We start from the raw sequence: 27,058 nt of genomic DNA, 5'->3' as shown, positions 1-27,058 counted from the left end.
GTGATTGCTTTAAAATGCCGCAAGAATTTTCCATATGGCTCAACTGCGCTTTTTTTTTTTTTTTAAATCAGTCTGTAGTAAAGCGAACACTAATGTAGTACTATTATAGTGAGAATTCAATAAGACACACAGGCAAACAAGTTCATGTCAATTCAAATGAGTTTATTGAACAACAAAAAACAAAAGCAATTCATCTGTAGCACCCCAGGACTCCATCTTAAACATCAGCCTCAATGAACGGCAGCCTCCAACGAACATGGATAGTTCGGATCTAGATAGATGAAAACACAAGTATATGAAAACATCAAATGTGTCTGGACCACAAAACCAATCACAAGGGCAAAACAGAAAGCTGAATAAGCGTTCCATTGATGTATGGTTTATTAGGATAGGACAATATTTGGCTGAGACAAAGTAACGAAAATCAAAAATCTGAGGGTGCGCAAAATAGAGAAAAATGGCTGTTAAAGTGGTCCACATGAAGTTCTTAGCAATGCATAATAATCAAAAAGTTAAGTTTTGATCCATTTACAGTAGGAAACTTACAAAATATCTTCATGGAACACGATCTTTACTTATTATCCTAATGATTTGGAATAAAAAAAAAAAAAAAAAAAACCCGACCCATAAAATGTATTTTTAGCCATTGCTACCAATATACCCCTCTGCTACTTACGACTGGTTTTGTGGTCCAGGGTCACAAATGTGCAATGGCTTAAGGACTTAAACATACCTGCATCTTATTTGAGACCATCATGCATCACCAAACGGCAACAGGTGCTGATCAGCCAAGTCGTATTTCCATCCATAACAACTCCTTTTCCTCCATTCAGCCTGCAATGAGAGTTTACAATCAGCAAACTGTTGTAGCTCAGCATAAGGGACATTTTAACTTAAATTTTACAAAAAAAAAAAAAAAAAAAACTCAATGACCCAAACTGATTGGTTTTTCCAGGTTTGTTGATAGGGTGCTGTCTTTCTCCACGTGGTCTCCTTTGTTAGAATCGGCATGCTTGAGAGCGTTTTGGCTTTTTGTTAACATTAAGTGAATTTACTACATTTTCAAAAGGGTTCCACTGGGAGGTTTCAAGAGGTTTTGCAGCTATGTGGCTTACATTTGGTTGTAGATATAGATCCATTGAGGAGATTCATCTTAACATCCTTTAAAAAAAAAAGAAAAAAAAAAGGGACATTTCTCATCCAGACTTTTCTCCTTTAGTGCAACAGTAGGACTGGCTGATATGTCTGAGACTAAGATCTCCTAAACTGAAGTGATCCAGTGGTTGAGAGAGGGATCATAGACTCCTTTGAAGGCAGAAGTGAGGTTTTGTTAATAATGTTGGAAATTTATATGGTTTCAGATTGCATTTGAAAAAGCCAGGGCAACCAAGTCGACGTTTGACTAAATTACACTAACCTTCAAGCTGTAAAATAACACCACCGAGACTTGACTTATACCAGAACAAAAGGGTTTGCTTTGCTTACCAGCTGTTGACAGGTTTTATCTGTGGTGCCGATTTGTTTCTTGCATTTTGGTTGTCTTTGGATTGGTCGATGCAAGGCGTCAATGTTTAGGCTTTGTGATGAAGGATCCATTTGCACTGAGGAAAACTACACCCATAGAGAGTTTGGAAAAAAGGTGACATTTGCCCAGTCCCCAACAATGTGAACAATCATGCCTACATGAATATTCTGCATTGCATCTACATTAAGTGGAATTTGGGGTTGCTCACCATGGAAATCTGAAAAGGTGACTGGATATTTACTCTTCATACTTTCTCAAAGATCTTTGATTAAAAACACTTTATTGGTAAATGAAAGCCATATTTTAGGGCATTGCAGGTTAAACAAGTCACTAGTATACAAAAAGAACACACTTAGATTTGCAACGGTACCATTAAATGGGAAGTGGGCAAGAGAAAAGAAAGAAAATCTGAATTTAAAAAGGACAAAAATTAAAAAAAAACCTTCACAAGTTTGAGTACAGCTTGAAACTGAAGCTTGAAGTCCAGAGTTTAAAAGGTGGCTTTCTTTGAATCTTAAAGTCTTTTGAACGCTTTTGAAAGCCGTCGTTTCTCCATTTTATTTTATTTTCCCATAGAGTCCATCTCAGTATCGGTTCCGAGCCATTCCTCTATCTGCCCGACCGCCACGGCCACCACCCCGAGGCGCCCCGCGACTTGAGCTGCTGTATTCGCGAGGATAGCCTCTCTCAAGAGGTGGAGGCCCTCGCTCCTGCCTACCAGGGCGGTCACCACGACTAGAGGAGTATGGGTCACTCCGACTGCTGGGATAACTGTCACGACTGCCATATCCATCCCGGGAACTGCTGCCATAGTCGTCATAACGACTGCTTCCGCCACTCCCACTGTAGGACGGAGGGGGACCCCTTGAGGGTGGGGCGCTGCGTGAGTTACCTGCAGGGTCAATGGGTCATGTAATTGGCAAAATTAACTTAAACATTCTTTGCATGATACTGCGTTGTCAAGTGCCCATTTCCCTAAATTCGTATCACGACTAGCCTTAGAAACTTTCCAAACGAGACAGAACAAATTTGGATCTCAGGTTACAAGTGGGACTAGTTAAAGCTAAGATACCTGATCTACCCATCTGCAGTGTTGACAATTGCGCACTCAGAGCCCTTTGGCACGGCATTGTTCAGTAAGTGCACTTTCCTTGGTTTGGATTGAATTCCATTTAGATTGTGGTTTGGGTACTGGATCTCTGTTGGTTGTTCGGACAGAGCTACTGGAATGACGCAAACTTTTTTTTTTTTTTTGGGGTGGGGGGGGGGGGGGGAACTTGCAAGAGATTCCTTGTTGGCGGATTTTTTTTTGGACGGCACACTCTGGATGAAAAGACGCCGCATTTGATGTTTCCACTTTTTGGCAATGACATGAGACAGCCCTTTCCAGGCGCAAAACGGGCAGTTTGAGTGGAGCCCCTTAACCTTTTTCACCACACTAAAAGTTTAGTCTTACCGTAACTGTCGTAAGGGTCTCTGTAGGAGCCTGTACTGGGGCGCTCCATGTAACCCCTAGGCTCTCGTCCTCCACCGTAACCATCACGATCGCTAAGAAAGAAAGAGAAACGTTAGGCTGGATTCTCAAACTGCCACCACAGACATCTGTTGAAGGATGTTAACACACCTGTAACCTCTGGATCCTGACCCATAGTCATCTCTAGAACTGGAATGGCCCGAATACTCCCGGTATGGGTAGTCACGTGGTGGCGGGGCATAGTCTCGACTGTCCCGTGAACTCATGTAGTCACGGCTGGAGTAGCTGTAAAAACAACAGCTTTTGAGTTTCACTGTATACTGCACCAATTTTAGTCTACATTAATTTTGAGTGAGCATTTGTAACTTATAAATTAAGCTTTGGTAATTGTGCTTTCGTCATTCTTATTAGTTTAATATTTCTATTTAGCTTTAAAGGGACAGTTCCCTTAAAAGTGAACATTACCCCATGATTTATTCATCCTCAATCCATCTTAGGTGTATGACTTTCTTCTTTTAGACAAATGCAACCGGAGTTATATTAATAAATCTCCTAGCTCTTAAAAGCTTTATAATGAAAATGAACGGGTGTTGAGAATTTGAAGACCAATAAAGTCCATACACGATAAAAGTACTGCACATGGTTACAGTGGGTTAATAAAGGCCTTCCGAATAGAGATGTTCCGATACCCTTTTTTCCTTCCCGATACCAATACCTGGGCTCGGGGTATCGGCCGATACCGAGTACTAATCCGATACCTGGGTGTGTAATTGTATATACAGCTGTAGATAATACTAATAAATTATTTTATTGTGTGCTTCAGACTTATTCCTTAATAAAACAAATATACAGTGATATATACAGTGAACTAGAGTATTTTTATTATATGACATACATTTGACAGTAATATTTTTTCATATAGTTAGTATTACTAATCTGGTTTTCTGACGTACATCAGCCCTGTTTATAACAGAGAATTTTGGCCAGAATTTGAAAGATTCTCACTAGATCTCGCAGCAACCTTATTCATTGTGCAGCATTTTCAAATGCTCCTCACTGCATCTCGCAGCAGTAATAGTGTTGCAAAATCAACGTTGGCTCCCGAATAAAGCTGTTCGGGGGTTTGTGCAAGTTTGTTTGCATTGCAGTCCAAGCTGATAAACGGTCAGCGCTGAGCAGCTCAAACGTGTCGTGTTAGTTTCACTTTCGTTTCGCGTGCCATTTTATGTTTCTCATCTGAGACTGAAATGGCAGAGCTTATGAGCTGAACAACGCGGTGGTCACGCCAGTGTGACCGCTCACGAAAATTAGTAACACTGGCAGAAAAATTGGTCACAGTCTGGAGCCCTTTAATACTACCGCAAGTGTCCCGCGCGCTTCAGTACAAGGAGTAAACAAACCACGCGCCTGTACCATTCATTAACACAGAACCACGCATTAATTCATATTTAAACAGTCGGTTTTGGCTTAATATTAGTCCATATCACGATTTGATTTAAGTGTAATGAACTACCTTTGATTAATGCATCAAACTTTGACAAATTCCGTGACGTTCCGCGTTAAACTGTAAATTCCATTTTGACTGGATTCCGCGATTCCGTCCGTGTTTTCGGCATCGCAGAAATCATAAAGCCCTACATATGAGACATGCCGCCGTTTTAGCGGACAAACTGCTAGCACATTTGTATTTCTTCTTCGCTGCTCTAAACAGTGGTTGCTTGTGGCAACACTGTTTGCATTCTGAGCCGCGAAGAAGAACTGGCTTCTGATTTGCTAGCGGGAATAACTTATATCTTAAGAAAATGGTATCGGATCGGTACGTGGGTTCAAGTACTCGCCGATTCCGATGCTAGATTTTTTTTGTGGTATCGGCGGCATTTCCGATACTAGTATCGGAACAACCCTACTTCCGAAGCGTATTGATGCGCTCGTTTAAGAAAAACGCTTGCATTTAAGACTTCATACCATAAAACTGTAATCTCTAGCTTTCGCTAACCGTCGTACACACGTTCATAAGAGTGGCTTTACAGCAAATGACTTGGGTGTAACGTAAGCTCTGGTGATAAGTGACATGCGGAAACAGAGTGAAGTGCAAAAACAACACTGATCATGTATTAGAAGTACAAAACCAGGATTTATAAAGAAATGGAGGATTTCGATATAAGCCAAGAGAAGACTGGCAGATGAACTGAGATGACAGTTTATAACGTTTTAAATATGGATATTCTTCTTACACAAACGTATAAATTTGCTTCAGAGGGCCTTTATTAACCCCCTGGAGCCGTGTGGAGTACTTCATGATGGATGCACTTTATTGAACTTCAAAATCTCAACACCCATTCATTGCCATTATAAAACTTGGAAGAGCCAGAACTCTTAATATAACTTAAATTGTCATTAATAAGTCATATACATCTAGGATGGCTTGAGGGTGAGTAAATCATGGGTTAACTTTCATTTTTTGGTTAACCATCCCTTTCATTTCTATAAGTATTTCAGTTAATCACCAAAGCAACACTTCCAAGTTTTTTTTTAAATCTTAATATTTAAATCTCCCATCTTCAGTTCTGTATTATTCATGCTTTTTACTCATCACCTGTCTTTACTACTGTAGTGGTCATCACGAGGCGGAGGACCATCATCCCGCCGTGACATCAGAGAATCTCTACGAGGAGGGGGTCCGTATGGGTCCCGGTCTCTAGACACTGGCGCTGTTAGATACAATGATGATGATGATTTATGGTCCAAACAATTTACAGTACAATCGGTGTGTGTTCGCCACACTCACGTCTGCCCATTGGCCCAGAGGGTGCAGATCTCTTGGGTGGGGGTCCTCCGTTCCGCACAGGGGGGCCTCTCTTCAGTGGTGGTGGACCTCTGGACGACATGCCTTTAAAAAAGGGTTCTACAAAACCTACGTTATCTAGGTAATTATTTTGGCAGCAAGCATGCATATTAGAGTAGGCTCAGAACTTCTTAGAGAACAATCAATTCAAACAGATCATCAAAAAGATGTCATCCTGGCACAAATTAAAAAGGGAGAAATAAAGTTGTGAATGATACCTCTGCTTGGTGGTCCCCGCATTCCACTTGGTGCTCCTCTAGACCCTCGCAGACCTCTGGAAGGGCCACGACTCCGAGGCGGCGGTGGACCACGGCGTCCTGAAGACTCAAACTGAGGTTTTGTGGCCTGTTCCACTTTAATAGGCTTTCCATCAAGGGGCTTAAACAGAAGGAACAGACATTTAGGAAATTGTTCCTTTTAAATGAGGAAAAAGAGATAAAAGCACACGGACAAGCGAATGTGTGCTTATTATGCAAGCTCAGAACTTCTTAGAGGACAATTGTGGAGCAAATCAGTTCAAAAAGATCATTGCCACAAATCTTCATCATAGCTCACAAATCTGAAGCTCGCATCATTACTACTCACCTTTCCATTCATTTCCCTCGCTGCATCTTTTGCGTCACCAGGATTTTCGTAAGTTACAAATGCAAAGCCTCTAGATTTGTTTGTTTCACGATCCTTCATCAACAGAACTAAAAAAAAGACGAGATGGGTGGAAGCACATGGTTACACCAAAACAATTTAGCTTTTGTCTAAAACAATTGTTGTATTAAATTTTCCAAAAGCAAGAAATTTAAATCACAAGTACCTTCTGATATTCTTCCAAATTTGCTGAAATATGCTTCAAGAACTTTTTCACTAGTTTCAGTGTTCAGGCCACCGATGAAGAGCTTCCCTGGTCGGTCTGCCTCTGCCATGCTTCTCACTCACAGCCACTGCAGGAGAGAGACACTTCTGCATTACATGAGAACAGTCCAGTGCATTTCGACTTAGAAAAGTTAAATTAACAGCTTAAACCAGCAAAAACTGGTATGACTAACTAAAACTGCCTAAAAACCAGCAAACAGACCAATCTGACTAGGTTGTAAGACAAGTAGTCTACATTTTAACATTACATGTATTAGAGAAAAAAAACAATGCCAGTACATGTTGTTGCACGGTTAAGGGACTTGGAAAAGCTTCTTAATTACAGAAAAACGTTTATTTTCATCATTCTCTGAAGTAACTTAAATCTTCAGCCATAGGCTAATAGGCCCTGAATGGCTAGTAATTTCTGAACACGTGGGAAGACTACGAATCTTAAGTAATAGTGTTTCAAAAGACACTAAACGTTTCGGTTGACCAGTTTGCATGATATTTACATGTGCATTTTAAAGTATGGTTCACAAAATGGCGGACGCTTAAAATCATAAAGCCATTGGAAGATGCAGCAGCTTGAGACCTCTTCAGGCCACATGGCTAACTTACAACATGTTTGATTAAAAACCTCGCAGAAGCACGATAAAACATTTAGATTAAAATACATAAGTAAATTACGTCAGATGTTGCAAATTCAAAATGGTGATTAAAATGTGCGTTTAGAGAAACATCTTGCAGTCTGCCATGTATCTACACGAGGCCATTTTCGGTTAACGCTACCATCACAGCTGCTAATATGCACGGCTATAGCGCTAAAGTAATACTGCCCGATAAAATGTCCATCTATCTATTAAACGAAAACCATGATGACATTTAAACGAATCTATTTAAATTTTCCATTTACTCACCTCAGGATCAATAGACAGAAACAAAAGCGTCTTCTGGTTTATATGTGTCTAATGTGTTTCGACCCGCCCAGCACAGTCGTTTCCTCGATGGTTGGAGGGCGGAACTTAGCGGTTTAAAAGTCTCTCACGCCCCCTATCGCCATGTTTGCAAACTGTACTCATTTTAGTCATGTACACTAGTGAAAACCAGCACTCATTAATGAATTAAGAATTTGATAGTCTTAAATGTAAATTTAAACTGTGTACTGGATTGAGATGCCAGTCATATCTGTAGATAAATAAATGTTTACATGAAGCGGAAGATACAACTATTTGAAAACCTGAGGGTGCAAAAAAAAAAAAAAAAAAAAATCAAAATATTAAGAAAATCGCCTTTAAAGGAACACTCCAATTTTTTTTGGAAATAGGCTCATTCTCCAACTCCCCCCGAGTTAATAAGTTGAGTTTTACTGTTTTGAAATTCATTCAGCCGTTTTCCTGTTCTGGCGATATCACTTTTAGCATAGCATATAGATCATTGAATCCTATGAGAGCATCGTGTTCAAAAATGACCAACGAGTTTCGATATTTGTCCTAATTAAAACTTGACTCTTTTGTAGTTATATCGTGCACTAATACCGGCGGAAAATGTAAAGCTGTGATTTTCAAGGCCAATAAGATTAGGAACTACACTCCCATTCCGGCGTAAAAGTGAAAAGTGGAGTGTTCCTTTAAAGGTTGTATCAGCGATTTCTAGCCTAAAACATAAAGTGTCGATTTCAGCTTACCTTTCATCACGATCCGCTCGCTGCCTGCCCCATAAATTGTCTGTGAAAAAACCGCGTCTCTCTGGTCAGCCTAGGGTCCGAGATATGCCAAAAAAAACAATCGGCGCTATCAACACACCACAGATAACCAAACAGTGTTCCAACCAATCAGCGTCAGGGGTTTGGTGTTGTGGACTTTCCTACTGGTGCAGGGATGTGAGGGAGGCGGAGCGAACGTCCACAACACCAAATCCCTGACGCTGATTGGTTGGAACACTGTTTGTTTTTGTGTGGAAAGGTTGGTAGTACCGATTGTTTTTTTGGCATATCTCGGACCCTAGGCTGACCAGAGAGACGCGGTTTTTTCACAGACAATTTATGGGGCAGTCAGCGAGCGGATCCTGAAGAAAGGTAAGCTGAAAGCACTTATGTTTTAGGCTAGAAATCGCTGATACAGCCTTTAAATTGTCCAAATGAAGTTCTTAGCTATGCATATTACTAATCAAAAATTACATTTTGATATATTTACGGTAGCAAATTTTCAAAATATCTCAATGGAACATGATCTTTACATAATATCTTAATGATGTTTGGCATAAAAGAAAAATCTATAATTTTGACCCATACAATGTATTTTTGGCTATTGCTACAAAAATACCTATGCTGCTTATGACTGGTTTTGTGGTCCAGGGTCACACATATAATCAAACGAACACTACTATTACCCGTCTTGGTTTCAATCAGAATTCAAAATGCATATTGCATGTAAAATATGTAAATATAAATGATATAATATATGTAGATAAAGCATAAATATAATAACATATTTATAATTAAATAAAACAAATACATAAACATTACTTAAGTAATTCAAATATATTATTTATGATATATATACTAAATTAAACATTCTCTTTTTATTTAAGCAATAGAAATTATACAAACACATTCAGGAGAATATGAAATAGCATCAATAGAAAGTTTCACATGTAACAAAAATCAGAACGCGATTTTTACTAAAGTCTCTTTTGCTCACCAAGCCTGCATTTATTTGATCTAAAATACAGAAAATCAGTAATATTGTGAAATATTTTACTATTTAAAATATTTCTATTTAAGTATATTTGTTTATTATTTTTTTTGGAGAAATAATTTAAAGAAATTAATACTTTTATTTACCAAGGATGCTTTAGATTGATCAAAAGTGATAATAAAGACATTTATAATGTTACAAAAGATTTCTATTTCAGATAAATGCTGTTCTTCTGAACTTTCCATTCATCAAACAACAAAGATCATGTGACACTGTAGACTGGAGTAATGATGCTAACAATTCAGCTTTGAAATCACAGGAATAAATACCATTTTAAAACATATTCGAATAGAAAACAATTATTTAAAATAGTATAAATATTTAAAAATGTTAATGTTTTTTTCTGTATCAAATAAATGCAGGATAATGACAAGCAAATAAAAAATAAAATAAAATTATAAATGAAACCCTGTCATTAATCCAGATGTTTTGTGTATCGATGATGTAGACGAATTGGGGGAGGGGCCACCGGTGGGCGGAGCTATGCGCACAGTAAGGAAGTGACTCTGATAGAAATCTTTCTTGAGTCCGTAGCAGCTGCGAGCTTGTTGTCTTGGTGATTTTCGGTGTGAACTGTCGCCGGTTAGTTTTATGGTTTGCTCCAACCGAGTAAACCGGAACCCTCGCAGGACGCTTCTTTGAAAAATGAAGCCTTTAAATCCACGTTTTATATTTTGCCTGAGTTTAACAGTAGTCAGCTCAAGCTTTGGATTCTACCTTCCGGGTTTAGCACCAGTCAGTTTTTGCGAGAAAGAAGATGCGAAGGAATGTCAGGTGAGCTTTTGCTGTCCCGTACTATTATTATACTTCCGTGTACAGACAGTTGAGGCATAACGAATACAATAACTGTTAGACATTCCGTTTATAAGCAAATCCATGTTCAAGATGACAAAAGTGTTCATTAAACAATCTCATATATTTATGAAATGGCTAAGATATGATAAGATGTTAATAGTCAGCTGTCTCCCCTGCTGTCATTCCCACAGAAAGACATACAGCTGTTTGTGAACAGACTGGACTCGGTGGAATCAGTCCTGCCTTATGAATATGATGCGTAAGTGTTCTTGAGCTTTACTTAATAAGCTTTATTACATCTGCATGCATTTCTATCGAAGGACTGATCTGTGAGGGAATACGTTTTGCTTTAGGTTTGATTTTTGCAAAGATATGGATGAAAAAAGGCCTTCAGAGAACCTTGGGCAGGTATTATTTGGAGAAAGAATAGAGACGTCCCCTTACAAGGTAAGAGGTTGAATTATGTTTTTTTTTTATTTGTTCTGTCTTCATTGTAATGTAATATAATTGTGGCGGTGATATTTAGAAAGGTACACCTAGTTCACTGAGAGCTGGCATCTCGTTTGTCAAGTTTTACTAGTTGTTGATGCAACTGTCAGACAGACAGTTCTTCCTTTTGTGTGATTTATTTTTGCATTGTCATAACATCAGTGCTTCTCATGTAATGGATTGATCCTTCATATACTGATTTTGGAAATTCTCCTTAGTTTTCATTTAAGGCTGACAAGCCTTGTGTGAAGGTCTGCACCAAATCGTATGATACAGGTTCAAAAGAAGACAAGTTAAAGTTGGACTTTCTAAAGAAAGGAATGGAGCTGAATTACCAGCACCACTGGTAAGTCTAGATGTTGTGCCTGGGGTAGGTGTGGTAGTAGTAGCAAACGTAAAAGTGTCATTTTGCTTTGACACTTGTAAAGACACAAAACCAATTTGCTATCTGAAATGTTTGGCATATATCACAATACTTTAAATTAAATTTATTGGTTGCCCATAAAATGTGGATTTGGTTTATACATAATCTTGTTTTGCAGGATTGTTGACAACATGCCAGTGACATGGTGCTATATCGTGGAAGACAATCAGAAAGTCTGCAACCCAGGATTTCCCATTGGATGTCTAGTGAACCAAGAAGGAAAGCCAAAGGATGCCTGTGTGATAAATGTGAGAGAGACAGTCTGTGATGAGATAAATGTTATAGGATAAAAAGTTGCAGTTGTCAAAAGTTTACATACACCTTGCAGAATCTGCAAAATGTTCATTATTTTCTCAAAATAAGAGGGATCATACAAAATACATGTTATTTTTTATTTAGTACTGACCTGAATAGTAGGTAGTAGATAGTTCACATAAAAGACATTAACATACAGTCCACAAAAGAAAATAATAGTTAAATTTATAAAAATGATCCCCGTTCAAAAGTTCACACACACACACACACACACACACACACACACACACACACACACACACACACACACACACACACACACACACACACACATGTTGGGTTTACATGTTTTATGGGGACATTCCATAGGCGTAATGGTTTTTATACTGTACAAACCGTACTTTCTATGGCCCTACACCTAAACCTAGCCCTCACAGGAGATTGTGCACACTTTTACTTCATCAAAAAAACTCATTGTCCATGATTTATAAGCCTGTTTCCTCATGGGGACCTGAGAAATGTCCCCACAAGGTCAAAATCTACTGGTATTCCTATCCTTGTGGGGACATTTGGTCCCCACAACGTGATGAATACCAGGTACACACACACACACACACACACACACACACACACACACACACACACACACACACACACACACACTTGATTCTTAATATGTGTTGTTACCTGAATGATCCACAGCTGTGTGTTTTTTTTTTTTTCTTTAGTGATAGTTGTTCACAAGTCCCTTGTTTGTCCTGAAAAGTTAAACTGCCCACTGTTCTTCAGAAAAATCCTTCAGGTCCAACACATTCTGTGTTTTTTTTTTTTTCGTTTCCAGAATTGTTTTGTATTTAAACTCTTATCAACAATGACTGTATGATTTTGAGGTCCATCTTTCCACACTGAGGACAACTGAGTGACTCATATGCAACTATTACAAAAGTTTCAAACACTCATGCTCCAGATGGAAACACGATGCATTAAGAGTCAGGGGTTGAAAACCTTTTGAATTTGAAGATCAGGGTAAATTAAATTTTTTTTGTCTTCCTAAAAGTATGTTCTGGAGTTTCTGAAGGGTAGTACTAAATGGGGGAAAAAATGATATTTAGGCAAAATCCGAAAACATCTTTATTCTGTTCAAAAGTTTACACCCCTGGCTCTTAATGCAGTGTTTTTTCCTTCCGGAGCATCAGTGAGCATTTATACCCTCTATAATAGTTGCATATGTGACCCTCAGTTTTCCTCAGTTTGAAAAGATGGATCTAAAAATCAAATAGTAATTGGTAATTGTTGGAAAGGGTTTAAATACACAACAATGCTGAAAATCCAAATCATTTGTGGGACCTGAAGGATTTTTCTGAAGAAAAGCAGGCAGTTTAACTGTTCAGGGCAAACAAGGGACTGTCACTTAAAAAACAAACAAACAAAAAAACAGCCGTTGATCAACAGATAACAACACAGTAATAAGATAAAAGCATATATACATTTTTGAACGGGGTCATTTTTATAAATTTTATTATTATTTTCCTTTGTGGACTATTAGAACATGTCTTTTATGTAAAATATCGATTTAGTTTGGTAAAATAATTAACATTTTGCAGATTCTGCAAGGTGTTTGTAAACTTCAACTGTTGATGTGTTTAAAATACCTACTTGTCACTTAAGTTTATGTAAGATAACAGTTACTTAAATATCTAATACATCAAAAGTCATGAGATTTACTGTATTTGTAGAATGGACTCAAAATTAATTGACTGTTTGGTTCTTAAATCCTATATTGGTTTATTACTCACTAGTTTTTTAAAATATAATGGCCCTTTTAACATTTTACAGATGAAAGTAATATAATAGTTGGCCAATGTCTGTGACAGATACATTTTTTTGTTCCTATTGCATTTCTATGAGTTAACAAAAGAGGAAAAAATGTAGTGATTGATTATGTGAGTTTGACAAGAGAAAGATGTCACATTTGCCATCACTTCAGCCTTTAGATAAAACAATACGTTTGTTTTTGTTTAAGAACAGAATATTGACACAGTTGCTCATTAAGGAGATTTTAGCTATTTTTCTATTTAGTCTATATTAGTAACCAAAAGTTTTAGTAAAAGAGGTAGAAAGATGCCTTTCTGATTTGTACCCCCTTCTGACATGATTTTATCCACTAATTTAGGCTGATTTCAACAAGAAGAACACTTTTTATATTTTCAACCATGTGGACATCACCATAGTTTACCACAGTGGAGATGAAACAAATGGGATGAATGCTCGACTTGTGGCGGCAACACTGGAACCAAGAAGGTGTGATTTTGCGACTAAGTGTCTGTAACTTAAGACCATATTTTATGTCTTGCTCCACTTTCTGTGGGCCTGTATGCTTTTCAGATTTCAGATTTAACTAGAAGTAAATGTTAAGCATTGATATCTGCTTGCAAGCACACTTCAACAAGAAAACCAAGCAAATATTTACTGTAATGCACATGGATTAGAACATTAGAGTTATCTTATCCATGGTATAGTTTGTTAGAAAAGAGTAATGCATATGTTGTCTGTTGTCTGTTGGATAGCGTCAAGCATAGTGATGACGCAAATCCAACATGTGAAGGCTCTCCAATGGACATACCAGCAGAATTCAGCAGTAATCTCAAAGTCACCTACACTTATTCAGTTACATATAAGGTATGTTTATTTATAGAGTCATTGCAATGAGATACACTACCAGTCAAAAGTTTTTGAACAGTAAGATTTTTAATGTTTTTTAAAGAAGTCTCTTCTGGTCACCAAGTCTGCATTTATTTGATCCTAAGTACAGCAAAAACAGTAAAAGTCTGAAATATTTGCACTATTTAAAATAACTTTTCTATTTGAGTATATTTTAAAATGTTATTTATTCCTTTCACATTCCTTTTCCATTCCTTTTTTAGGTTTCTTTTATGAATAGAAAGTTCTGAAAAACAGCTTTTATCTGTAATAGAAATCTTTTGTAACGTAAATGTCTTTATCATCACTGAAAATTTAGCTTTGACCACAGAAATAAATTACATTTTAAAATATATTCAAACAAAAAACTGTTGTTTTAAATAGTAAAAATGTTTCAGAATTTTACTGTTTTTACTGTTTTTGGATCAAATAAATGCTGGCTTGGTGAGCAGAAGAGACTTCTTTAAAAAACATAAAAAACTTTTGACCGGTGGTGTAGTTTGAAAGATGTGTAATAGAGTTTTATTTTCTGTCCTTTTTAGCGAAATGATGATATTAGGTGGGCTTCTCGATGGGATTACATTTTGGTTTCCATGCCTCACACCAACATCCAGTGGTTCAGGTGAGCACAAGCTGGTTGATAATATCATACAATCAAGCATAAAAAGCATCTGCGTTTCATATACATATTAATGGCCCATCTTCATTTTACTTTTCAGCATCATGAACTCTTTGGTCATTGTGCTCTTTCTGTCTGGCATGGTGGCCATGATCATGCTTAGAACATTGCACAAGGATATTGCCCGGTACAACCAGATGGACCAGGTATTTTAAATTTACTTTGTTTTCATTCCAGCTTTTATCTAGATAACAGAAGACATGAATGATGGTAACGTCACCAATGTATCTTGTGTCAACAGGGCGGATACTCCCACACAGGCACAAAGTGTTTAAGCAAATTTCCAGTTAATTTATTACATTTGCTTTACCTAGATCCGTGTTCACAAGTACACACTGGCGACAACTTTCAGTGTTTTATTGTGGTCTTAATCTTCTAATTTTGATAACCATAAGAATACCTCCAGTCAAAATATCCTCTGTTGTGACATTCACAGGCAGACTGGGTTAAGATCCCTCCAGCTGCAAACGTTACCTATGTAAGCTTATTAGCTTATATTGTCACTTGTGATTATGATTTGATGATTGTTTGGCTTTGGGAACTTGGTAAAACAAGTGTAAATATACATTACCATGCTCACCAATCAAGGTTAAAAAAAATGAACGAAGCTTTTTTGCAATGAATAGATAACGTCACTGATAATTCATTTGTGACACATGCCATCTGCTGTTCCTTTACTATTGAAATTACTGTGTTTGGCAACTGGCCATAATGATTTATTGCTTGTCGGTCATGTGAGTTCATAGTGAGATTTATTGTTATATCTCTTGCAGGAAGAAGCCCAGGAGGAGTCTGGCTGGAAGCAGGTTCATGGTGACGTGTTCAGGCCGCCCAGAATGGGCATGCTTCTGTCTGTTTTCCTGGGACAGGGAACTCAGGTCTTCATCATGACCTTCATCACCCTTTGTAAGTGCATTGGAATAGAAATGAAGGAGAAAAAGAAAAATATTTTTTTAAAGAAGTCTCTTCTGCTCACTAAGCCTGCATTTATTTGATGCAAAGTACAGCAAAAACAGTGAAATTCTGGATTTTTTTTTACTATTTAAAATAACTGTTTTCTATTTAAGTATATTTTAAAATGTAATTTATTCCTGTGAATACAAAGATTCAAAGATCAGCAATTATATGAAATAAAAAGCTTTTGTAACATTATACACTCTACCGTTCAAAAGCTTAGCGTCAGTATATATTTTCCTTTTGAGAAAGAAATTATAGAAATTAATACTTTTATTTACCAATAATGCTTTAAATTGAACAAAAGTGATGGTAAAGACATTTTATAATGTTACAAAATATTTCTATTCCATGTAAATGCAGTTTTTCTTGACTTTCTATTCTATTTAGAAACCTGACAATACTCTACTCAGTTGTTTTTTCAACATAATAATAATAATAATAAATGTTCTTGAGCAGCAAATCCAAATATTCGAATGATTTCTGAAGGATCATAGTGACTGGAGTAATGTTGCTAAAAATTCAGCTTTGAAATCACAGGAATAAATTATATTTTAAAATATATTTCAATTAAAAAACAGTTATTATAAATAATAAAAAATAATTAAGAATTTTACAGTTTATGCTGTACTTTGGATCAAATATACGCAGGCTTGATGAGCATAAGAGATTTCTTTAAAAACATTAAAAATCTTACTGTTCAAAAACTTTTGACCGGTAGTATAAATGCCAGAAATGTGAACTTTTCTCCACTGATTCTTTACTTTAAATTATTTTTTTATGCATGCTATGTTGTGATCAATTAAAAATGCATATTACTGTTATAACAGCCTAAAATAACCAGCAGTGACAATCCTGCTTTTCTCTATAGTCTTGGCCTGTCTGGGTTTCCTGTCTCCAGCCAACAGAGGGGCTCTCATGACATGTGCAGTGGTGTTGTGGGTTCTGCTTGGCACACCTGCTGGATATGTGTCTTCCAGACTTTACAAGAGTAAGGAAATATTGCAGTGCAGCACTTAATTAGCATATTTTCATCTGAAATCATTATGAAAGCATTATGATTTCAAAAGTGCTATTCTTTTTTTTGTGTTCTGTTCATTTCCGGCATTATATTGAGGGACGGGTAGTGAGTCCACCTTAAATATGTTAAATATTAATCAGAATGAGCTTTATTGCCAAGGAAGCTTGTACAAACAAGGAAATTTGTCTTGTTGAGAGGAGCTTCCAATGCAGAAAATGTACAGACATACTTTAAGGCCCCGTTTACACGAAGGGAAAACGCAGATATTTCCCTGCGGTTTGGCCTCTCATTTACACGAAAACCCCGTTTTTATCACAGAAAACGATTATTTCTAAAAACTCCGGCCAAAGTGGATAAATTAGAAAACGCCGTTTTCACGTTGTAGTGTGGACTGTGAAAACGGAGGCTTTTGAAAATGATGACGCATATTTATAGTCATGTGACGCATATTGTACCAATAGATATCTATGTTTACACCAGTAATTGTGCCTGTGCTATTCACACACTGCTGCTAAAGAGATTTACCTTGTACACTCTTCAAATTACAGTCCTAAAATGATGACGGAAAATTTACTCACAGTTGCTCTCCTGCAAAACATGACGACAACTGCTTTTCAGATAAAATATGAATGAGCGTGATATAGACGCGTCAGTGGATAATGAGATATTTCCGTAAATTATCCCGCCAGAAGAATTGCGTGAAAATTTATTACGTCTGTATAATTTTGGAGGCTTTACGCATGCGCAGTAAGGCGAATTTGATGTTTTCCTACGTTTCAGTGTGGATGAGAAACTTTTGGAAAACGCTTGGAAACGCTAGTGTGGACGGAGAGCGTTTTAAAATGAAAACTCCGTTTTCAAATGTATCCGGATTAATGTAAACGTAGCCTAAAATAAAGGCAATAAAACAAAACATTACAAAATAATAAGAAATATTCACAATAGATTAGTGAATGTACAGATTAGGGTTGGATCGATCCGATACTCTGGATCGATATCGACGCCGATCCAAGCTTTTTGAATGGATCGGATATCAGTGATGCATGACCGATCCAAATTCGATACCGTTACCAGAGTTTGATTAAATAAATAGCAAGAAATAATAGTCTACTGTAAAAACTATAATAATTCATACAAGAACACAATTATTTTAAAACATTGCCTTAAAAATAAAATACATTTAAAATACGTTGCGCTGCTTACACAAGCATATCTGACGTGAGTGTGACAGGCGAGTTCAGAGGGAACTTTCACATGCAAAGTCTACCTCAGCGCGGTAAACATGTCCCTGATTTGGAAATATTTTACTCTTGATACAGCAGCTAGTAGCACTGCAAATTGTAATATTCGCAAAGCCAAAGTTTCAAGAGGCGGAAGTAGTGTTTCGAATTACAACACCACAAATTTAATCAAGCATCTTCAAAAGCATCACGCAAAAGAACACAAGGACTTCGCGAACCGAGTGGCAGTTTTTAATACTTTCTTTGTAAATACTTTGTAAATGAGATATTGTTTAATACAGCAGTTAAATAAATAAGAAGTTATTATTAAATGACTTGCATTGTCTGCCTGATTTTGCTCTATTTCATTGTCAAAAGTAATCTGAAACAAGTCACAACTGAGCCGCTGCGCATCTCCATTCAAACACAGCGGCGTTTCCTTTCAGAATGAACGTGCGTTTTTAAACGAATCTAGTGAAATGATTCAATTTCCCATTCAAACAGAGAGTCACTTGCTTTATTACTGAATGAACCATCCGTTCGAACGAATCAAATGAATGAAATGATTCAGAAGTTAAATCAGTGTCTTGCCGCCATCTGCTGGCAGATCTGTTCAGTTATTTATACCTGTAATATTTCTGTTTTCAAAATGTTATTTTTAAAACATTAATCCTAATATGAATTTATGAATTTGATTGCACTCATGCATGTATCTCTTTTCCCCCCGTTTTTTTATCCAACAATGTGCAAGCAGATTTGGTATTTCTTTCTTTACCTCAAAACAAATAAATCTTAATGACAAAGTGAATTGTATACATTCTTTAGTTTTGAAGGTAAAATACCCCCACTGATATCGGCCTGGTATCAGAATCGGCCGATACTCAGAATTTTTGGTATCGGATCGGATCGGTTTTGAAAAAATGGTATCGTTGCATCCCTAGTACAGATATGTTATTTAGTTTTGAGAGACCGTTTTGGCAGTTTTAATGTGAATTGCTTGCCCAATTTCCTCTGTATCATCAGCTTTCGGTGGTGAAAACTGGAAAACCAATGTTCTCCTCACCGCCTTTTTGTGTCCTGGGTAAGTTAATACTGTCTTCATTGTGAACAGGAATTCATTTCCTGACAACAAGAATAAAATGGTGCATGCCAGTATGCAGTTTCAGTATGCTGTGTTTTTGCAGGATTGTGTTTGTGGATTTCTTCTTCATGAATCTGATCCTGTGGGTGGAGGGCTCCTCCGCTGCGATTCCCTTTGGTACACTGGTCGCCATCCTGGCACTGTGGTTTGGCATCTCTGTTCCTCTCACTTTCATGGGTGCATACTTCGGCTTCAAAAAACCAGTGAGTATGCCTTCTTGAACAGACCAATTGTTCTTAAAGGAGAAGTTCACTTCCAGAACAAAAATGTACAGATAGTTTACTCACCCCCTTGTTGTCATCCAAGATCTTCATGTCTTTCTTTCTTCAGTCGATAAGAAATTATGTTTTTTGAGGAAAACATTTCTGGATTTCTCTCCATATAGTGGACTTCAATGGTGCCCGCGAGTTTGAACTTCCAAAATGCAGCTTCAAAGGGCTCTAAACGATCCCAGTTGAGGAATAAGGGTCTTATCTAGCAAAACATTTGGTCTACACAAATTGACAATTTCTATACTTTTTAACCTCAAATGCTTGTCTTGTCTAGCTCTGCATGAACTCCGGTGTATCCGGTTCAAGGGTATGTTGAAAAGCTTCCATCTCACTTTCTTCTCCAACTTCAAAATCACCTTATATCGCTGCAGAAGTACCACCGACCCAGTGTTTACAAAGTATATGTGCAAAGAAGATCAAACTCCCTTTACAAGAAAAAGGTAAAACAGTGATGTATTATGATTTTGAAGTTGGAGAAGAAAATGAGATACGAGTTTTTCGACAAACCCTGTCTTGAACCAGAATACACAGAGTTTACGCAGAGCTAAACAAGATAAGCATTTGAGGTTAAAAAGTATATAAATTTTCATTATTTATTTATTTTTTTAATTACTGATCGTTTCGCTAGATAAGACTCTTATTCCTTGGCTGGGATCGTTTAGAGCCCTATGAAGCTGTATTAAAACAGCATTTTGGATGTTCAAACTCGCAGGCACCATAGAAGTCCACTATATGGAGAGAAATCCTGAGATGTTTTCCTCAAAAAACATTGACTGAGGAAAGAAATACATGAACATCTTGGATGGCAAGTGGGTGAGTAAATTATCTGTTAATTTTTGTTCTGGAAGTGAACTTTTTTTAAGTACCTTTTTTATTCCTGGCATTCCGACAGGTGCTAATTCCACACTTGTGGATACTAAGAAATGACATTTAATAATCTGCATTTCTATTTGTGTATTTCTAAGGATTTTAGAATATCTCTTTGAATCAGCTGTTATTGCGTTTCCCATCTGTGTGAGCTTTGCTTTTGGCACGCTGTCATGCACAATGTGGGTGTGTTATTATTTTTTCTGTTTTAACAGGGCATTGAGCCACCAGTGCGAACAAACCAGATCCCACGCCAAATTCCTCAGCAGTCCTTCTTTACCAAACCCGTCCCGGGCATCATCATGGGCGGCATCCTGCCCTTCGGCTGCATCTTCATCCAGCTCTTCTTCATCCTCAACAGCATTTGGTAGGGTTTGAAATCATATGGGACCCTGGACCACAAAACCAGTCTTAAGTTGCACGGGTATATTTGTAGTAATAGCCAAAAATACATTGTATGGGTTCTTTAAAAAAATCATTAGGATATTAAGTAAAGATCATGTTCCATGAAGATATTTAGTAAATTTCCTACCATCAATTTATCGAAACTTATTTTTTTGATTAGGAATATGCATTGCTAAGGACTTTAGTTTTGTTTTTTGTACCCTCAGATTAGGGCTGGGCGATATGGCAAAAATGTAATCTCGATAATTTTTTCCCATATTGAACGATGACAATATATATTTCGATATAAGCTGTTGATGTTGCCAGCTTTAAAATAGTATCCCAACACTGACTAAAGCCAAAAAAATTAAAGGATTCATTAAATTACATTTTTAAGTATAGTTTATTAACAAAAGCAGATTACAGATTTGGCCTTAAAAATTAAAATAACTTACTAAAATAAATGAAAAAAATAAATAAAAGTTGTGACAGAGTTTGGTAAATGAGAGTAAATGTACAAAATGTAAACATAAAATTATTGTAAAAACATAATTTGTAACACATTTATTTATTTATTATTTATTATTATAAACACAATTGTTTATTTTCTCTATTATAGGTTGAGCTATTTAAATTAGAGGCAACCACTGCATTTTGAAACAATCTACAGTATAAATATCAAAAAATTACGACACAGCTCTTTCTTAATCGTATTAAAGGTTGTATCAGCGATTTCTAGCCTATAACATAAAGTGTCAATTTCAGCTGACCTTTCTTCACGATCCGCTCGCTGCCTGCCCCATAAATTGTCTGTGAAAAAACCGCGTCTCTCTGGTCAGCCTAGGGTCCGAGATATGCCAAAAAACAATCGGCGCTATCAACTATTCCACAGATAAACAAACAGTGTTCCAACCAATCAGCGTCAGGGGTTTGGTGTTGTGGACTTTCCTACTGGTGCAGGGATGTGAGGGAGGCGGAGCGAAAGTCCACAACACCAAACCCCTGACGCTGATTGGTTGGAACACTGTTTGTTTATCTGTGGAAAGGTTGGTAGTGCCGATTGTTTTTTTGGCATATCTCGGACCCTAGGCTGACCAGAGAGACGCGGTTTTTTCACAGACAATTTATGGGGCAGGCAGCGAGCGGATCGTGATGAAAGGTCAGCTGAATTTGACATTTATGTTTCAGGCTAGAAATCGCTGATACAACCTTTAAGTGCAGACAATTCAGCCATAATCAAAGCAGGCTACTCTCTCATTATTCAAAGTGCAAACAGAGACGGAATATTTCAAGCATGATACAGAGCTATAGACATACACAACCTATTATAGTATACATTCTGATAACAGCCTAGATATGTAATTTAGCCTAATTTGCGCGCATTGCGGAGTCACTCTTTAAACAAGGGGGATTAAAATTGCTTTTGAATGCGCGTGCGTTTTTTGCTTTCGGTTTCAGTTTTAACAATCGCGCCAAACTCTCAGCTGAGCTGAGAGTCACTTTTCAGATAGTCAAACCACTTACGGAATTCGTGCTACCTTTTTTTGTCGACAACTTCAACATCTTTGGATAATAACTCGAGGTTAGTTTCTCTTTCGTCGCTACTTCCACTCTCTTTTTTTTGTTGTCGTCCTGGTGTAGGGTTGCTTCGCAAAGTGCTGTAGGAAATGAACTTTGTACTTTGACGTGCACACGCACGCTGCACGCTGATTGGCCGCTGTCGCATATTTCTGCTGTGTGATTGGCTCTTAGATTAATCCATATCGAACAAAAAATGTCTAGAGCTTATCATCGTTATTAACATAAATTTTATCGCGATTCGATATATCGTTTATCGGCCCAGCCCTACCTCAGATTCAAGATTTTCATAACCTAACATATTGTCCTATCCTAACAAACCATACATTAATGGAAAGCTTATTTATCCAGCCATTCATGATGTCCAAATCTCAATTTCAAAGAAATGCCCCTTATGACTAGTTTTGTGGTCCAGGGTAACATATCATGCTGAAATGAGCTGATGTGAGGACATATGTTTTGGTCCTAATGTTGCTTTTGAATGTTTCTCTGCAGGTCTCATCAGATGTATTACATGTTTGGTTTTCTTTTCCTGGTCTTCATCATCCTGGTCATTACTTGCTCTGAGGCAACTGTTCTGCTCTGCTACTTCCATTTATGTGCAGAGGTAATATTTGCCTTTTTTTTTTTTTAAACAAAACTGATTTCAATGTAACATTTTTGTTTGTGTTTCCTAGTTCTTATTCATCTTTAGAAACAACTAATAAGTCATAGACTTTATACTGACATCTAGTGGTGTAGTCTTGTGTTTTTAAGGCCACTGATTTGAATGAGTTTTTATTTCATACGAGTCTAGATCATTTTAAACGCTTTTATTTAGTTTATTAATTGCAGGTATTTTTTTAGTTGTTATTTAAAGCCTTCTTGTTTGTATTTGACAGGATTACCACTGGTGGTGGCGATCATTCCTGACCAGTGGTTTCACGGCAGTATACCTGTTTGTCTACGCAGTGCATTACTTCTTCTCAAAACTACAAATCATAGGGGCTGCGAGCACTTTCCTCTACTTTGGCTACACCTTGATCATGGTGCTCATTTTCTTCATTTTTACAGGTATGTGAAAGATGGTCTGACTCATGTTTATATACACTATGTGGTTAAAGCACAAGTCAAATCCCTTAGATGAAAATATTTACTTGAATTATCCCTGAGGTGTAATATAACATTTTAGTCAGGTAAAATTTTTATGTCTGTGGTTTTCTGAAGTTGGTTAATGGTCACATGACATAAAAGCAAATAAATAAATTAGTTTATTTTTATTAGCATAGTATAATGTTAATGTATTTTATTTTCTATAATAAATAGATGTGACAAATTAAAAACCAAATTTTCATTTTTGGGTGAACTATCTACAATGCAATATGTAGCTAGAGAGCTCTCTGTAAGTAACATGTAGTTTTATAATATGGCCACAATGATTCAAAAGAAGCCTTAAAATATATGAGCTGAAGTTGTGTTTGTCCAACATTAATATTTTTCAAAGATACTAAATATATATTATTTAAAATATTTTGCAAACATACAGTTGAAGCCAAAAGTTTACATACACCTTGCAGAATCTGCAAAATGTTAATTATTTTACCAAAATAAGAGGGATAATACAAAATGCATAAAGATATTTCATATAAAAGACAATTACATGTAGTCCACAAGAGAAAATAATAGTTGAATTTATAAAAATGACCCTGGTCAAAAGTTTACATACACTTGATTAAATACTTAATACACTTAATACTGTGTTGTTACCTGAATGATCCACAGCTGTTCTTCAGGAAAATCCTTTAGGTTTTTTGGCATTTTTGTAAGTTTGAACCCTTTTCCACTGTGACTGTATGACTTTGAGATCCATCTTTTCACACTGAGGACAACTAAAGGACTCATATGCAACTATTACAGAAGGTTCAAATGTTCACTGATGCTTTAGATGGAAACACGATGGATTAAGAAATTTTTGAATTTGAAGATCAGGGTAAATTTAACTTATTTTGTCTTATGGGGAAAATGTAGGTATCTTATGTAGCTTCTAAAGGGTACTAAATGAAGAAAAAATATATATATTTAGGCCAAATAAAAAAAATGTTCACATGTTCATTCTGTTCAAAAGTTTTCACCCTCCGCTGTTAATGCATCTTTTTTCCTTCTGAAGCATCAGTGAGTGTTTGAACCTTCTGTAATAGTCCCTCAGTTGTCCTCAGTGTGAAAAGATGGATCTCAAAATCATACATTCATTGCTCGAAAGGCTTCAAATACACAAAAATTTTGAAAAACCAAAGATTCTGTGGGACCTGAAGGAATTTTCTGAAGAAAAGCAGGCAGTTTATCTGTTCATGACAAACAAGGGACTCATGAACAGCTTTCACTTAAGAAAAAAAAAAAAAAAAAAAAAAAACACAGCTGTGGATCATTCAGGTAACAACACAGTATTAAGAATCAAGTGTATGTAAACTTTTGAACAGGGTCATTTTTATAAATTCAACTACTATTTTTCTTGTGGACTGTATGTACACATCTTTTATGTGAAATATCGTATTCAGGTCAGTACTAAATAAAAAAATAACATGCATTTTGTAACATTTAGCAGATTCTGCAGGGTGTACATAAACTTTCGACTTCAACTGTACTTCATGTTATTGTATCCTGTTAGTATTATTGCAATATTGTATCCTCTTCCTGGAAAGGCAATGCTTTCTGTGGATAGTGTAACATGAGAAATGTTTGCCTTGTTTTACCTCACCTACAATATCAAATGTTCAGTTCCTCATGATATCACTGGGTTCGATTCTGCAGTATGTCTCCCTTCCTGTCCTTTCTCGTTTCTAGTTTTGTTCCTGTCCGATGGGTCATGCTTTGTTTAGGCTGAGGGTAATTGGGACACTTATAAATATTCCTCATCTTTGATTGTTGTTGTTAAAAGACAGCGGCGCTCCCTCCGACCTTAATCAGATCTCTGTCGCTTCCCCCTCATTGATATGCTGAGGCGGAGGTGGCAAGAGATAGCCAGCTGTAAACAGCTGTTGGTTGATAGCATCAAAACATGCTTACTTGTTTCTCTCCAAATGGCAGGTAAATGTCTTTTCTTGCTTCGTAGCATGTGTTTTCCTCACCCAGCATGAAGTAAAGCGATTTACAACTGTACAAACCGCAACTGATCGACTTGGTAAACTCAGTGCTTTGACATTTCATGTTGAACCTTTACAAAAACCCTCCAGATTATCCAGTGTAATTGCAGCAATTCTCATGGCTTTGCTTTGAATGATGGGAAACCACCATTGGTTTTCTGAGTGGATGGATATTAGCCACAATCTATCTGTTGCCATGGATTCTGCTAGATCCCTGGCTACGGCAACTTCCATGCACTCTTGAGGGGTGAAAATGCAAGGCACGATTGAAACAAGGCTTGCTGGATCGCCATTACGCTCTCAGTCCCACAACTTTAAATAACGGTTCCCAAAAATGGCTTGTTTTAGCCCAAACTAGCATGACTTTTTAGATCCTGCAAGCCAAGATACAGTGAGAGCGTGTGTGGAAGGTGAGGGGGAGGACTGAGAATCCTGTGTATATAAATGCATCTGAAAATAGATTCAGAGCTAAAGATTTCAATCAGACCTATTGTTGATTGGCTGTCACTGCCACCCCAGCGATGATTAGATTTAATCCTGTGCTTCATTACACTCAGCTCAGTTTGGCTCTGTCGGATAATTTGCTGCATTGAAACGGCACTATTAATAGATGGTTATCTTATAAAATGCCACCCGAATGACTCCAAATGTGGTTTTAATAGAAGCACTGCTTCATAATGTGTACACTGTCAGACATCTTTATGTTGGCCTGTGCTCTTCATTGTATTTCTTGCATTAATTCTCACATTTCTCCTTTTGTACAGGTACTATAGGCTTCTTCGCCTGCTTCATGTTTGTAAATAAAATCTACAGCGTGCTGAAGGTGGACTAAAGGAGGGACATTTGGAGAACACCACAACATCATCTTTTTACAGATCAGCTTTCATGTGGAAGTCAGAATAGACATTTAAATGAAGGTTGGTGTGTTTGGCTCAACTGTAATTCACTGACCTGTAGTAGGTGTGTGTGTGAACTCCAAAGACCCTTTTTCAGTGCTTTACTTGTCTGGCGTTGCCTATGATTTCATTCCAGCTAAACCTACCACGCTGAGAGCAGAAGCCCATATCTTATGTATAAAATTGTCTTAATATGCTTTTCTACAGATCCAAATGTATGTTTTATTGCATCATCTGTAAAGACGTCATTTGAATATTTAATACAGTTATTCCTGTCCATGTTTTAGCTTTTGTACATTTTTGACAGATCAGATGGGGCACAATTTCAGATGCAGTCACATTTAGCTTTGTACGGTGAAATTCCATGGGCTTAACCAGTCATCTTAATAGAAATCCAGAGTGACACATGAAAACACTCCACATGCAGATTTCTTATTGGAAACCGTTTGTCCATTTTGAGCTCACAAGTCTGTTACAATATCAATATAAAACTGCTTAGTTTGTAAGTGACCTCTAAGTAAGAGGTGCTTCGTGCATCGCTACATAATAAGTTTGGCTACCATTACTTAGTGAGATTTCACATGTAATAGTCACTTTAATTGACAGTCTGACAAACAATGCCGCTCTCACACTACCATCATGTTCTCGCGCGGTGAAAAATAAATTGCGGAACAAAGAGAAAACTGATAAATCACAGACAAGACAAAGCAGGTTACTTAGGTATGAATGTCTCAATTAGGTATGAAATTCAAACAATAAGTACCATTTTGTGGCTCTTTAATTATTAGATCAATTGACACGTCTTTTCTTATTTA

At 37.0% G+C, this 27,058-nt stretch overlaps 2 protein-coding genes and 2 non-coding genes across 7 annotated transcripts; 1 reads left to right on the top strand and 3 right to left on the bottom strand.

The window, feature by feature from the left end:
- Window positions 1–147: 147 nt before the first annotated feature.
- Window positions 148–7,697, bottom strand: rbmx (RNA binding motif protein X-linked). Of its 3 annotated transcripts, XM_073820827.1 has the most exons (11): window positions 7,611–7,697; window positions 6,653–6,779; window positions 6,430–6,536; window positions 6,063–6,222; window positions 5,788–5,904; window positions 5,596–5,710; window positions 3,150–3,284; window positions 2,982–3,073; window positions 934–2,417; window positions 734–834; window positions 148–271 (listed from the first exon to the last, which is right to left on the bottom strand). In XM_073820827.1, exons 2-9 carry the CDS (start codon window positions 6,759–6,761, stop codon window positions 2,110–2,112), a joined length of 1,143 nt encoding a protein of 380 aa, XP_073676928.1. In that variant the 5' UTR covers window positions 6,762–6,779; window positions 7,611–7,697; the 3' UTR covers window positions 148–271; window positions 734–834; window positions 934–2,109. The 3 variants fall into 3 exon arrangements, with proteins under 3 accessions (XP_073676928.1, XP_073676927.1, XP_073676929.1); XM_073820826.1 differs by having other exon boundaries at window positions 734–2,417; XM_073820828.1 differs by lacking the exon at window positions 934–2,417.
- On the bottom strand, window positions 5,962–6,024 carry LOC141289070 (small nucleolar RNA SNORD61). Its single transcript, XR_012339814.1, has one exon. It is a non-coding gene; the product is annotated as a small nucleolar RNA SNORD61 (small nucleolar RNA).
- On the bottom strand, window positions 6,319–6,395 carry LOC141289069 (small nucleolar RNA SNORD61). Its single transcript, XR_012339813.1, has one exon. It is a non-coding gene; the product is annotated as a small nucleolar RNA SNORD61 (small nucleolar RNA).
- A 2,263-nt stretch (window positions 7,698–9,960) lies between the features above and the next one.
- Window positions 9,961–26,522, top strand: tm9sf5 (transmembrane 9 superfamily protein member 5). 2 transcript variants are annotated; one of them, XM_073820106.1, is made up of 18 exons: window positions 9,961–10,223; window positions 10,436–10,503; window positions 10,598–10,691; window positions 10,952–11,079; window positions 11,276–11,405; window positions 13,586–13,713; window positions 13,980–14,091; window positions 14,655–14,734; window positions 14,832–14,937; window positions 15,228–15,269; window positions 15,565–15,697; window positions 16,617–16,736; window positions 19,010–19,067; window positions 19,171–19,330; window positions 20,482–20,633; window positions 22,724–22,835; window positions 23,110–23,281; window positions 26,112–26,522. In XM_073820106.1, exons 1-18 carry the CDS (start codon window positions 10,095–10,097, stop codon window positions 26,177–26,179), a joined length of 1,992 nt encoding a protein of 663 aa, XP_073676207.1. In that variant the 5' UTR covers window positions 9,961–10,094; the 3' UTR covers window positions 26,180–26,522. The 2 variants fall into 2 exon arrangements, with proteins under 2 accessions (XP_073676207.1, XP_073676208.1); XM_073820107.1 differs by lacking the exon at window positions 15,228–15,269.
- Window positions 26,523–27,058: the final 536 nt, after the last annotated feature.

Source organism: Garra rufa, chromosome 16, assembly GCF_049309525.1.
Source record: "Garra rufa chromosome 16, GarRuf1.0, whole genome shotgun sequence".
In the NCBI taxonomy this organism is placed as follows: domain Eukaryota; kingdom Metazoa; phylum Chordata; class Actinopteri; order Cypriniformes; family Cyprinidae; genus Garra; species Garra rufa.
Note: the sequence above shows the minus strand (reverse complement) of the source record. Positions and strands in the feature narration are given on the sequence as shown.

Bases quoted from the DNA above. Each gene is read 5' to 3' on its own strand.
- rbmx (XM_073820826.1), bottom strand. From the start codon at position 6,761: ATGGCAGAGGCAGACCGACCAGGGAAGCTCTTCATCGGTGGCCTGAAC. The intron at 6,537-6,652 runs GTACTTGTGATT...TCTTTTTTTTAG, and splicing joins ATTTGGAAGAATATCAGAAG to TTCTGTTGATGAAGGATCGT. The intron at 6,223-6,429 runs GTGAGTAGTAAT...CTTCTGTTTAAG, and splicing joins CGAGGGAAATGAATGGAAAG to CCCCTTGATGGAAAGCCTAT.
- tm9sf5 (XM_073820106.1), top strand. From the start codon at position 10,095: ATGAAGCCTTTAAATCCACGTTTTATATTTTGCCTGAGTTTAACAGTA. The intron at 11,406-13,585 runs GTGAGAGAGACA...CCACTAATTTAG, and splicing joins AGGATGCCTGTGTGATAAAT to GCTGATTTCAACAAGAAGAA. The intron at 16,737-19,009 runs GTAAGGAAATAT...CTGTATCATCAG, and splicing joins GTCTTCCAGACTTTACAAGA to CTTTCGGTGGTGAAAACTGG.